We start from the raw sequence: 12,801 nt of genomic DNA, 5'->3' as shown, positions 1-12,801 counted from the left end.
CAAATCTGGCAAACATTATGTATCATAAAGAGACTCCTTTAACAGGTACCCAATTACAAAATGCTCTTTGAAAAGCTGAATTAGAGACCTCCACAGCATTGTTATACAAAACAGAGAAAAATCAGTAAATACCTGAACTGAAGTGGTTGTTTCGTGTAAATGACCACCAGCAACTGCTCCTTTGGAAGCTGCTAAGGAGACACTGTGCACTTTGGGGGTTCCCGGAGTATCAATCTTTCCATCTGTCCTATGTGACTGCCAGGCTTCCTTTCGATGATGAGATTCAGTGGCTTGCTGGTCTCCAAAAGCAGCCCAGGAACAGCTATCTTTCTGTTCATCCTCAAAAGCATTCCAATCTACAACCTGGCTAGGACCAGCTGAACTGAAGTCCGCAAAATCATCTGAGTCTTGAAAAGCACTGCAGTCATCTTGAATATTTGGCACAGAATCAAAGTCTCCAAACTCACCTTCTTGCCCAATTTCCAGTTTTGAAATAGGTTCAGTGCCTGTCCCAGTAGGTTTTCTTGCCAAACTGCATCCCTCTGATAAACTATCAGAAGTCTGTTTTAGGTCTGACTCAGTAAATATAATTTCCTCTTGGCAAGAGACAGTATTTGATTCCCCGAATTCTCCAAAGTCATCACCTGGTTCACTCAAATGTGGAAAGTGCTCTGAGGACTCTTCAAAAGTGACATCACTCATTGAGTCTTGTGTACCAGCAGTAACAAAAGGTGGAGTTGTGCCACTGGCTGTGCCAAAGTCACCAAAATCATCCTCAATGGTATCGTTGCAAGTCACAAAGTCATTACTACTATCACCATTTTTTACACTCACAGAATCATCTAAAACATTTTCTTCTGTAGGATCAAAGCTGAGGCTCTGGGAGTCAGTAAACCCTCTAATTTCTTCTTTGGAAGAACCAACTTCATCATCTGCATCCAAAGTTTTAGTAGAAACCATGCACAGATTAGAACATTTAGAAGTGAATATATCAAGATTTTCCTCAATTTTACATTGTTCTCTCCTACTGGCTTCTGAATTTTCAGCTGGGTCTGCCAAACTCCAAGCCTCTGACTGAACACTTGAATTGAAAAATTCATCTTGTTGCAATGTGGGAAGGCCTTGCTTTCCCCTGCTGAAACCCCTGTCACTCGCTACGCTTATTTTTGAAACACAAACCTGATCCTTTCTAGCAGTGTCTCCTTTATCATCACAGCTTCTATCCAAAGACACTTCTTTTATAGAATTCAGTTCATTGACTCTATTAATTTTGTTTTCCTGAATGGTTAGTGCCTCATCATTTAAAACTGCACATTCTATTTCTTCTAGTTGTATCCTTTCTTTTCTGGAAAATGTGGCAAAATCTGCAAATTCCTCAGCAGGACTAGGTGCATAGTCTAAATTATACTCAGTACTGTAAGTGCTAAGAGGCTTTCGTCCTTTTGAATCAGCTGCAGCGTCCAGATCATCTGTTCCCTGAGGATTTACAGTTTCCAACACTGCAAACCCATTTGTTAGAATCTCCAGACAAGGCGGCTTTTCACCATTGCAGCTCTCTAACTGCTTGTTCTGATGAACAACATTCAGGTCAGTTCTAAAATCTCCTGGAGAGAAACTTTCAGGTGTTCCAACATTCTGTCTCTGCTCTACTTCTTTATCTCGTGGACTTTCTATGCCATCAATGGAAGTATCTAAAGTTTTAGATGAAATTATTTCTTTGCTGGTGGTAGAAAGTAAAACATCAGACTGTCCTTTCACAGGAGAAGAAAGTTCAGCAGTGATGTCTTTATCGTTACTATTTTTAATGGACTTAAAGCTTGTAAGGCTATCTACATTTTCTGAGAAATCATGAATTGGCATAAAATGGTTTGAAGGTACAAACTCTTCCTTGGGACGAGTGTAATCTGGTGTATCAAAATCAACAAACCCTACACCAGAAGGGCTAACTTCAGAAAACCCACCAAATTCCCCAAATTCATCGTCATCATCATCCTCAGCTCCGTTGTCTAGTGGTGGTGGGGACGAAGAGTACATTCGAATGATGTCTGGCTCCATTGTTCAATTGCTTTCAATACTTAATTTATACCTGGAAAAAAAAAAAAAAAGATTTCTTTTTAGGGAACAGATTACATACAACAAAGTCATTCAGAATTCTCTCAAAGAGGTGTAAATTTACAGTGCTCTGCTTTTTATTTTTTAAACTATTTTTCTGTAAAGCAATTATCCTTCAATTAAAAATTGAATTTTCAAAATTTAGAAATTTTTAAAAAACCTAAAAAAAAACAACTATTTTTATCTTAGGTAAGATTACACAGCTATAATATAATGGCAAAAAAACCAAAACAAAACAGCTTTTACACTGTATGTTTCCAAGGGCATTGGTAGCATATTACTGAATCTGAGGATTCCAGAAAATTTCAAATAAACACTTACAAAAGTACATCTATAGGAGTCTCTCTTGGGGCCCTTGCTTGTTCTCTTAGACTCTCCTTCTAGTTCACTGGGGATTCAGGGCTTGCCTTGTGGATTTGTAGGAATTCTTTATAAATAAAATGAAAATTCTGTCTCTCATAATGACTGCAAATATTTTCCTCAATTTGCTTTTCAATGTTTATTTCTGACTCAAGTTAATTTTTTCTGATTTTAAAGACTTTATTTTTTCAGAGAAGCTTCAGGTTCACAACAGAATTGAGCAGAAGATATAGAAACTTCCCATACGGATCCTACTCCCATTAATTTGCACAGTCTCCTCTGTTATGAACATCTACCAAAGTGGTAAATTTGTTACAACTGATGAACCTACACTGACGCATCATTATTACCCAAAGTCCATAGTTCATATTAGGGTTCATTCTTGGTGCTATACATTCTGAGTTTGGACAAATACATAAAAGACATGCATCTACCAGTACAGTATTACACAGAATAGTTTCACTGTCCCTCAAATCCTGTGTTCCACCTCCTCTATTCATCTGTCCCTCTCCCCTACCCTGGCAACCTAGAATGTTATTTAATTAGACTTATAGAGTATGTAGCTTGTATATACTGTATGATTGGCTTCTTTCACCTAGTAATATGTATTGAAGGTTCTTCCTCCATGTCTTTTCATGGCTTGAAAATTTTATTTTCTTAAACTATTGAATAATATTCCATTACCTGAATATACCATAGTTTAATTTTTTATAACTTTCCATTTTGAAATTGCTTAGGACTCACAAGAAGTTGTAAAAATAGTACAGAGTTCTCACATATGCTCTCACCCAGTTTCCCTCAGTAAGAATACGGTAAACAACAGTACACGATCAAATCCTGAAACCGACATCCGTATAACCTATTAAATCAGCTACAGACCTTGTTTAGATTTCATCACTTTTCCTCTTAGGGTGTCTGCGCAGTTTTATGAAACTGATTATACGTGCAGATTAGATTTCACTGTCACTATAATTGGGGTTAGAACTGTTGCAAAAATAGTTCAATAATATCAGTATAAAGTCCTTTGTGTAATCCCTAAATAGTCATGCCCTTCCATAAACCCAAACTGTTGGAAACTACTAATCTGTTCTCCATCATTATAATTTTGCTATGTCAAGAGTGTTATCTAAATGGAATTATGTAATATGTAACCCTGTGAAGTTGGCTTTTTCACTCCCCTTAATGCCCTCAAGATCCATCCATGTTGTTGTATGTGTCCACAGTTCATTCCTTTTTATTGCTAAGTAGCATTCCACTATTTAACTTAAATGCAGAGTACATCATGAGAAACGCTGGGCTGGAAGAAGTACAAGCTGGAATCAAGATTGCCGGGAGAAATATCAATAACCTCAGATATGCAGATGACACCACCCTTATGGTAGAAAGTGAAGAGGAACTAAACAGCCTCTTGATGAAAGTGAAAGAGGAGAGTGAAAAAGTTGGCTTAAAGCTCAACATTCAGAAAATGAAGATCATGGCATCTGGTCCCATCACTTCATGGGAAATAGATGGGGAAACAGTGTCAGACTTTATTTTTTGGGGCTCCAAAATCACTGCAGACGGTGACTGCAACCATGAAATTAAAAGACACTTACTCCTTGGAAGGAAAGTTATGACCAACCTAGATAGCATATTCAAAAGCAGAGACATTACTTTGCCAACAAAGGTCCGTCTAGTCAAGGCTATGGTTTTTCCAGTGGTCATGTATGGATGTGAGTTGGACTGTGAAGAAAGCTGAGTGCGAAGAATTGATGCTTTTGAAGTGTGGTGTTGGAGAAGACTCTTGAGAGTCCCTTGGACTGCAAGGAGATCCAACCAGTCCATTCTGAAGGAGATCAGTCCTGGGTGTTCATTGGAAGGAATGATGTTAAAGCTGAAACCTCAATATTTTAGCCACCTCATGCGAGAGTTGACTCACTGGAAAAGACCCTGATGATGGGAGGGATTGGGGGCAGGAGGAGAAGGGGACGACAGAGGATGAGATGGCTGGATGGCATCACCAACTCGATGGACCTGAGTTTGAGTAAACTCCGGGAGTTGGTGATGGACAGGGAGGCCTGGCATACTGCAATTCATGGGGTCACAAAGAGTCAGACGCAACTGAGCAAGTGAAATGAACTGATTCCACTATATAGATGTCACCACAGTTTGTTTTTCCATTTACTCCATGTAAGACATCTAGGTTATTTTCAGTATTTTTACAACTACGAGTAAAGCTGCTATGAACATTTGTGTACAGATTGTTATGTGAACATGAGTCCTCATTTCTTTAAGATGAATACTCAGGAGTGCAAAGGCTGGGTCACATGGTAAGTGTGTAATTAATGTTATAAGCCAAACTGTCTTCCCAAGTTAACTTTTAAGGGGTCAAATTGATTTTCCATTAGTAGTTTTCTTCATTATTTTGCTGTCATAAAGGCTTAAATTTTAAATTTAATAAATATTCACTTTTATTTTCTTCTATTTTACAGGTTTTTTTTTTTTTACATTTAATAAATTTACAATTTATTTTGGCATATGGTCTAAAGCAAAGGTCTAAGTGAATTTTTTTGTAACTAGCAATTATCACAGTCACATTTCTTGAATAATTCTTCCCAGGCGTGTTAGTTTATCATATCTCCTTTTTTTTTTTTACACATTCAATTCTTAAATGGAATCTGTATATGAGTTATTATTTTCCTCTGTACTAAACAGTCAAAAGTGTCACAAGACAGACTTATCAGTAAAAGGAAAGGGAAGATTAATATCAACGTCCTAGAATAAAACAGCCCATAAACAATAAATTGATCCTCACAGTTGTCAAGTTAGACACAAAAGGAAATTGTTTACTACAAAACTTAACCAGTTTTGCAAGATAACAACAATAAATTCTTTCAACTCTCAGGATAAAATTTCTTAAGATCTTCCAGTTTTAGAGAGAAGGTGCCTTATAAACCACATAATTTGATTCAGAGAGGAGGAAAATGAGGCTCACTGATAAGCAACTTTACTGAGTTATAGCTGGTTAGCAGAAAATGGCTTCAGAATACAAAAAGATCTTTAGGTTAATGACTGGTCAGTGCTGAGAGAAATAAGCAAGTCAGAAGAAAAAAGATCCCATTGTAATGTATCTACTTTAAAGTAGATTTAAATTGTGTACCTTACAAAATCAGCATTATGAAGAAGGAAATAACTGCTTTAGTTCCAAGATACTTTTTTTTCCCTGACGATTTAAAGAGAAAATCATACACACAGTAAAAGATACACATAAATTCTATTTTCTTCCCTTGTTGAGCTTCCTGATAACGCCTTCTAATGCTGGGTGTACAAGGTCATTTGGCCTCAACAGTTTCCCTATAATTATGAAGTTCCTAGTGTTTAAAAATATTCTCCAATTGTTAAAGTGTGGAGAAAGGGACACTTGCACACACATACAGAAGGCAATTTGGCTATACTATGTGAACTCTATTTTTTTTTTTTTTTCGTTAAACAAAACGCTCCAGAGGGATTACTTAAGCAAATTATGCCATATCATTAAAATAGGATCCTTCTGAATCTTTTTAATATAATTCCTTTTTTAAATTTAAAAGCAATCATAATGATGCAGACATGTCAAAAGGACACAAAAACCAGCTTGAAGGGATTACTACTGTTTAAATCAGGGACAACTTCAGGATCAAAATAAAGATGATGATGGATTATAAGTCACTGAATAAAATAATAAACTATCAGCCCTCATGGATATAAACATGTAAATAAATAAATTGAAAGTGTGATTAGGAACAAGATATTGCACAGCTTCAAAATACCTCCCCACAACATATTTAATTACAAAGGGAACAAGGGTAACTTTCCCTTGGTGAAGACTGACACTTAAATTAAGTGATCAAAGTCAGTATCATTAGAAGCAGAAATACAGAAATCATGCATCCACCACCTGATAAGATGCAATGAGGACACAGACTCCTTTCTGGAATCCCTGCCAAAAAATACACAGTCTGACTCGATTCATGATGAAACTTCAGACAAATTCAAATTGAGAGATAATCTATAAAACAACTGGTCTATAATAATCTTCAAAAGTATCAATGCCATGAAAGTAACAGAAAAATTGGAACTGTTCCAGACTGAAGTTGACTAAAAGAGCTGTGGCAAGTAAATACTACACTTGATTCTCAACTGGCTCCCCTTTCTATATAGGTCATTATTGGATGACTGTGAGACTTGAACAGAGCCCAAGGAGTAGCAGCAATGCACTGATGCTTTCTTGATTTTGATGGTAGTGTTGTGGTTATGTAAGAGAAGTCCTCAGTATACACACTGAAATATTTGGAAGAGATGGGGCAACAGTCTCAAACTGTTCTGGGAAAAAAAAAATCTTATTTGTACTAAACCCGCAACTTTTTATAAGTTTCTGATTACTGCAAGATGAAAAATGAAAAAAGTTAAAAGCATCCCAGGAGATTTACGCTTGCATTTAAATATACTTATTTTATAATAAAATGTGTTACTTACACAATAATAATGCTTTATTAAAAATTACAGCAGATATGCATAAAATTTACCAAATTTAAACTACTTTTAAGTGTACGGTTCAGTGGCTTTAAGTGTATTGACACTGTTGTACAACCATCACCAGCATCAATCTCTGGAACTTTTTTATCCTCCAAAACATCAAAGTGCCTTTGTACTTACTAAATGACAACTCCCCATTCTCCATCCCCACCCCCTAGCTCCTGCAGCCACCATTCCACTGTCTGTCTCTAGGAATTTTGACTACTCTAGGTGCCTCCTGTAAGAAGAATCATGCAGTATTTGTTCTTCTGTAACTGGTTTACTTCACTTTCCATGATGTCCTCAAGGTTTATACATATTGCAGCATGTGTCAGAATTGCATTCTTTTTAAGGTTGAATACAATCCTATTGTATGTGATACTATCATCTGCTGATGGACAGGTGGGTTGGTTCCACATTTTGGCTACTGTGAATCATGCTTCCATGAATGTGCGTGTATAACATATCTTATTTTTTAAAACGTTTTACTTTGAAAGAATAATAGATGAACGAAGTTGCAAAAACGGTAAAATCCTGTGCACCCTTCACCCAGCTCCTTCTAATGGTGACATCTCAGATAGTTCTAGCATAATAGCAAAACTGGAAACACTGGTATTACCATCAACTGAACTACAGACCTTTATTCTGTTTTCACCATTAAAAAAAAAAAAAAAAACTTGCATTCTTTTGTGTTTGTGACTGTGAAGAAGGCTGAGCACCGAAGAATTGATGCTTTTGAACTGTGGTGTTGGAGAAGACTCTTGAGAGTCCCTTGGACTGCAAGGAGATCCAACCAGTCCATTCTGAAGGAGATCAGCCCTGGGATTTCTTTGGAAGGAATGATGCTAAAGCTGAAACTCCAGGACTTTGGCCACCTCATGTGAAGAGTTGACTCATTGGAAAAGACTCTGATGTTGGGAGGGATTGGGGGCAAGAGGAGAAGGGGACGACAGAGGATGAGATGGCTGGATGGCATCACTGACTCGATGGACGTGAGTCTGAGTGAACTCCGGGAGTTGGTGATGGACAGGGAGGCCTGGCGTGCTGCGATTCATGGCATCGCAAAGAGTCGGACACGACTGAGCGAATGATCTGATCTGACAGTTCAATTTTACGCCATGTACAGATCTATGTAACCACCAGTATCAAGATACAGACCTGCCCCCACTCTTCCAACCCATTCCTGTCCCTGTTGAGGTTGTTCAGTTGCTCAGTTGTGTCCAGCTCTTTGCGACCCCATGGACTGCAGCACGCCAAGCTTCCCTGTCCTTCACTATATCCTGGAGTTTGTTCAAACTCATGTCCATTGAGTCAGTGATGTCATCCAACCATTTCATCCCCCTTTTCCTCCTGTCCTCAATTTTTCTCACCGTCAGGATCTCTTCCAATGAGTTGGTTCTTTGCATCAGGTGGCCAAAGTGTTGGAAGTTCAGCTTCAGCATCAGTCCTTCCAATGAATATTCTGGGCTGATTTCCTTTAGGATTGACTAGTTTGATCTCCTTGCTGTCCAAGGGAGTTTCAAGAGTCTTCTCCAGCACCACAGTTCAAAAGCATCAATTTTTTGTCACTCAGCCTTCTTTACAGTCCAACTCTCACATTCATACACGACTACTGGAAAAACCATAGCTTTGATATATGGACCTTTGATGGCAAAGTGATGTCTCTGCTTTTTAATACACTGTCCCTGGGCAACCACTAAGCTATTCTACATCTCCTTTAATTTTATGAAAAGTATTAGGTAAATAGAATCATACAGCATGTAACCTTTTGTGGTTGACTTTTTTCATTCAGTATAATGCACTTAAGGTCCGGGGCTGGATGAAACACAATCTGGAATCAAGACTGCAGGGAGAAATATCAATAACCTTAGATATGCAGATGATACCACCCTTATGGCAGAAAGTGAAGAAGAGCTAAACAGCCTCTTGATGAAAGTGAAAGAGGAGAGTGAAAAAGCTGGCTTAAAACTCAACATTCAGAAAACTAAAATCATGGCATCCGGTCCCATCACTTCATGGCAAATAGATGGGGAAACAATGGAAACAGTGACAGACTTTATTTTCTTGGGCTCCAAAAATCACTGCAGATGGTGATGACAGCCATGAAATTAAAAGACGCTTACTCCTTGGAAGAAAAGTTATGACCAACCTAGACAGCATATTAAAAAGCAGAGACATTACTTTGCCGACAAAGGTCCGTCTAGTCAAAGCTATGGTTTTTCCAGTGGTAATGTATGGATGTGAGAGTTGGACTGTGAAGAAAGCTGAGCGCCGAAGAATTAATGCTCTTGAACTATGGTGTTGAAGACTCTTGAGAGTCCCTTGGGGTTGTGGTAAGGACTGCCTGAGTAGATGCATACTGGAGTGGGTTCAGTTCAGTCGCTCAGTCATGTCTGACTCTTTGCGACCACATGGACTGCAGCATGCCAGGCTTCCCTGTCCATCACCAACTCATTAATAATACATACACTGTGTATTTAAATAGTATTTATAATAAAGATGCTAAAGACATTTACATATAGGTTTCTGTGTGAACACAGGTTCTTATTTCTCTGGGATAACTGAGCAAGCACAGGATCACTGGATCTTATGTTAGCGCATGTTTAGTTTGGTAAAAAACTGCCAAACTATTTTTCAGAGTGCTGTATCATTTTACATTCTTATAACATTTTATTTGTAAAGGACCATCTGTGATGTTTAAGTAGAATCTGTTCATGGTTAATCTACTGCCTTTTCTGTTGTTTGAAAAATGAAACATTTTATTGTTTTCAGGCTTACTTCAAACTGGGATGTTAAGGCAAATACAAAGATCTGAATCAGGAACTTTGTAACCAACAACAGAAAGTAGTTTTTCTTCTTGTCCCACTTTAGCAAGGTATTCTCTCTCTCCTCCTTAGGTGTGACAGGCTTTATGAGACCCCCGGACTATGAACGTTTCCCCATTCCTCAAAACTGTGTCACCTATTGATGAGAAGAACACGGGTTGCACATTCACGTCAGCAGGTCTTGGCTCTGGTCCACCTCACCCTTCAGAAACCTGAGAGAGCCACTGCTCCTGGGTCTCAGCTAAGAATGCCAACCAGTCAGTGTGGAGGAGGTCTGAAATTTTCCAGAAAATTCTTCTGTGCCCAAGCCAATTCAGTAAAATTTGTTAACTGAAGTATATTTGTTCATTTTAGCTTAAGTGTAATGAATTTAAATATTAAGTCTGACTTAAACAAATCTACTATTTTTTTTTAACCACAGGAAAATATGGATTTTTAAGTAGTTCTTTCTACTGAACAGAAGTATAGATGAGCTGACATTAATACTGTGCCTAGCACACAACCACCTCAATAAATATTTCTTCATCCTTGATGAACTACTTACTTCACACACAAGGAGTCCTATCTATTATCCAATTTCTTTACAATCTGAACAAACACTTGTGGGTGTGTGCATGTGGGTTTTGCAGGGAAGGGGGGGTATGCTCAACTTGCCTTTTTCTTGTCTGCTGATTCCAAGATCTGTTAGAGGACAGTAAACAAGTAACGGGGATATCTAGGAAAGACTGAAGTCACAGTTTACACAAGGCTCTCATGACTGAGTAGTCATGGTAGTCCTAAAGGTAGTCAGAGCAACCCTGTGTCAGAGTGGCAGCCAGGAAGACAGGGGTACAATGAGTGAAGGTGATTCAGAATTCATCTCTCTCAAGAGGAAGAGCCACATTTGCCTAACGAGCTCTAGCCAAGTCTGAAATGGTCTTGGGAAAAAAAAGATGGTGAGTCTCCAGGCTGAAAGCTCTGGGCTCAAGTGGCAAGATGGGCTTGGGAAGGCAAAGGAATGAAAAGAGGGATGGGGCTGATATCATTTAAGACTATCAACCCATTTAAAAATAGTTTCTCAAGAAGCACAAAGTTGGAGGACTTAACCTAACCAGATACCAAGCCTTTGTTTAAAGCTATATGGCCATGTGATAAACCAAGATGCCAGTGCTTTCAACAAATGGTGCTAGATCATCAACTGGGAGAAAAAAATCTTTGATTCTACCTAATATCTTACTCAAAAGTTAGTACCATACAGAGTGTAGGCCTAAATGTGAAAGATAAAATAATCAACCTTCTAGGAGGTAATTTAAGAGATTATTTTCATGACTTCAGGGAAGGTAAGGTGCTTTAAACAATAGAAAGCAGCAATCATAAAAGAGTAAATTGATAAATTGGACTCAAGGTTAAAAACTTCCATCAGGAGAACATTAAGAGAATGAAAAGGCAAGCCACTGTCTGGAAGATACTTGCAATACATGTAACTGTCAAAGAACTCACACCCAGAATATGCAAAAAATTCCTACAAATCGATATGAGACGATCTAAAAGAAAAATGGCCAAAGTATTTAGACAAAAGAGTACTTCACAAAGGAGGATGTCCAAAAAGCGAATAAGCATATGAGAAGTCATCAGGAAAATGCACATTAAAACCACAACAAGACACAACAACATCCCCACTAGGATGGCTAAAATTAGAACAATTTAAACTATAGCCACTGATGGCAAAGACTGGAGCAACTGGGATTTTCATTCTTTAATGGCGGGAGTGTAAACTGGTATGCCCACTTGGAGAACGGCTCAGAAGTACTTACTAAAACTATACCAGGTTTATATTCCACAAAAGCGAGTATTTACATGTGCTAAAAGACACGCACAAGACCGTTCTTGACAACTTTATTCTTAACTGAAAATAACCTAAATGTACATCATCAGAATGGTTAAAATAAACCACGGTATAAGCAAACATAGCAATGAAATGAATTATTACTAATATGCAACAACACAGATGAGTATTACAGACATAATGTATAAAAGAAACCAGATAAATATATATAAAATACACATTGCATGATTCCATTTCTATGCGGTTCCAAAGACACAAAACTGATCTATGATGGTAATTCAGAATAGTGGTTATCTGATGCTGGGAAAGACTGAAGGCAGGAGGACAAGGGGACAACAGAGGATGAGCTGGTTGGATGGCATTACTGACTTGATGGACGTGAGTATGAGCAAGCTCTGGGAGTCGGTGATGGACAGCCTGGTGTGCTGCGGTCCATGGGGTTGCAAAGAGTCGGACACAACTGAGCGACTGAACTGAACTGATAGGGAGGGGTAGAGTACTGACTGAAGAGCAGCATTGAAGAGCCTGCTGGACACTAACAGAGATAATGTTATTATCGCTCCACTGGGTAGTATTTATACTGGCACATACTTTTATAAAAACTCATCCTGTTGTACACTTACGGTTTGTGTGCTTTGCTGTGTGTATGCTATATGTCAAAAAGTGTTTCTCAGAAAATCAACATACTTAGATTAACAGCAGTTATGTTACAAGTGAATGACTATATGACCATAGTTAAAAATATACTACTCTAGAAAAAAAATTTTTTGCTTATTAATACCCTGCCTTATTCTGGGATATAACTATAAGGCTGTATTTATATAGATATAATATATCTCAAGAGGTAGTATGGCATGAGGGCAAGATCTTGGATCTGGAGTTAGACAGAGACCAGGTTTAGGTTCTGGTTTCCCTGTTTACTAACTATGTGAGTTTGCCCTCTCTGAGCCTTCAGTTTCCTATCTATAAAAAGCGGCTTGCAGTCCCTACTCTACAATGCTGTTATGAGGATTTTAGATAACAGACCTTAAGTACCCGGCACATTCTGTGCACTAAGTTATCAACTATCATCACATTTAAACTTATACCCAAGTCTGTGGCTCAAATCACAATCTAGCCTTAACAAGATCTAAGCCAATGTTTGCT

The 12,801-nt window shown here is 38.2% G+C and overlaps 1 protein-coding gene across 3 annotated transcripts in view; it reads right to left on the bottom strand.

Annotated features, from left to right (window-relative positions):
• The window catches only part of AFTPH (aftiphilin), a 74,522-nt gene that overhangs the window by 38,183 nt on the left and 23,538 nt on the right, over window positions 1-12,801 (bottom strand). For all 3 annotated transcript variants that reach the window (XM_002691385.6, XM_002691386.6, XM_059891782.1), the window contains exon 2: window positions 133-2,086. In XM_002691385.6, coding sequence (XP_002691431.1) covers window positions 133-2,055 — 1,923 coding nt within the window. In that variant the 5' untranslated portion in view covers window positions 2,056-2,086. The remainder of the gene's footprint in view (window positions 1-132; window positions 2,087-12,801) is intronic.

This window comes from Bos taurus, chromosome 11 (assembly GCF_002263795.3).
Source record: "Bos taurus isolate L1 Dominette 01449 registration number 42190680 breed Hereford chromosome 11, ARS-UCD2.0, whole genome shotgun sequence".
Taxonomy (NCBI): Eukaryota; Metazoa; Chordata; class Mammalia; order Artiodactyla; family Bovidae; genus Bos; species Bos taurus.
Note: the sequence above shows the minus strand (reverse complement) of the source record. Positions and strands in the feature narration are given on the sequence as shown.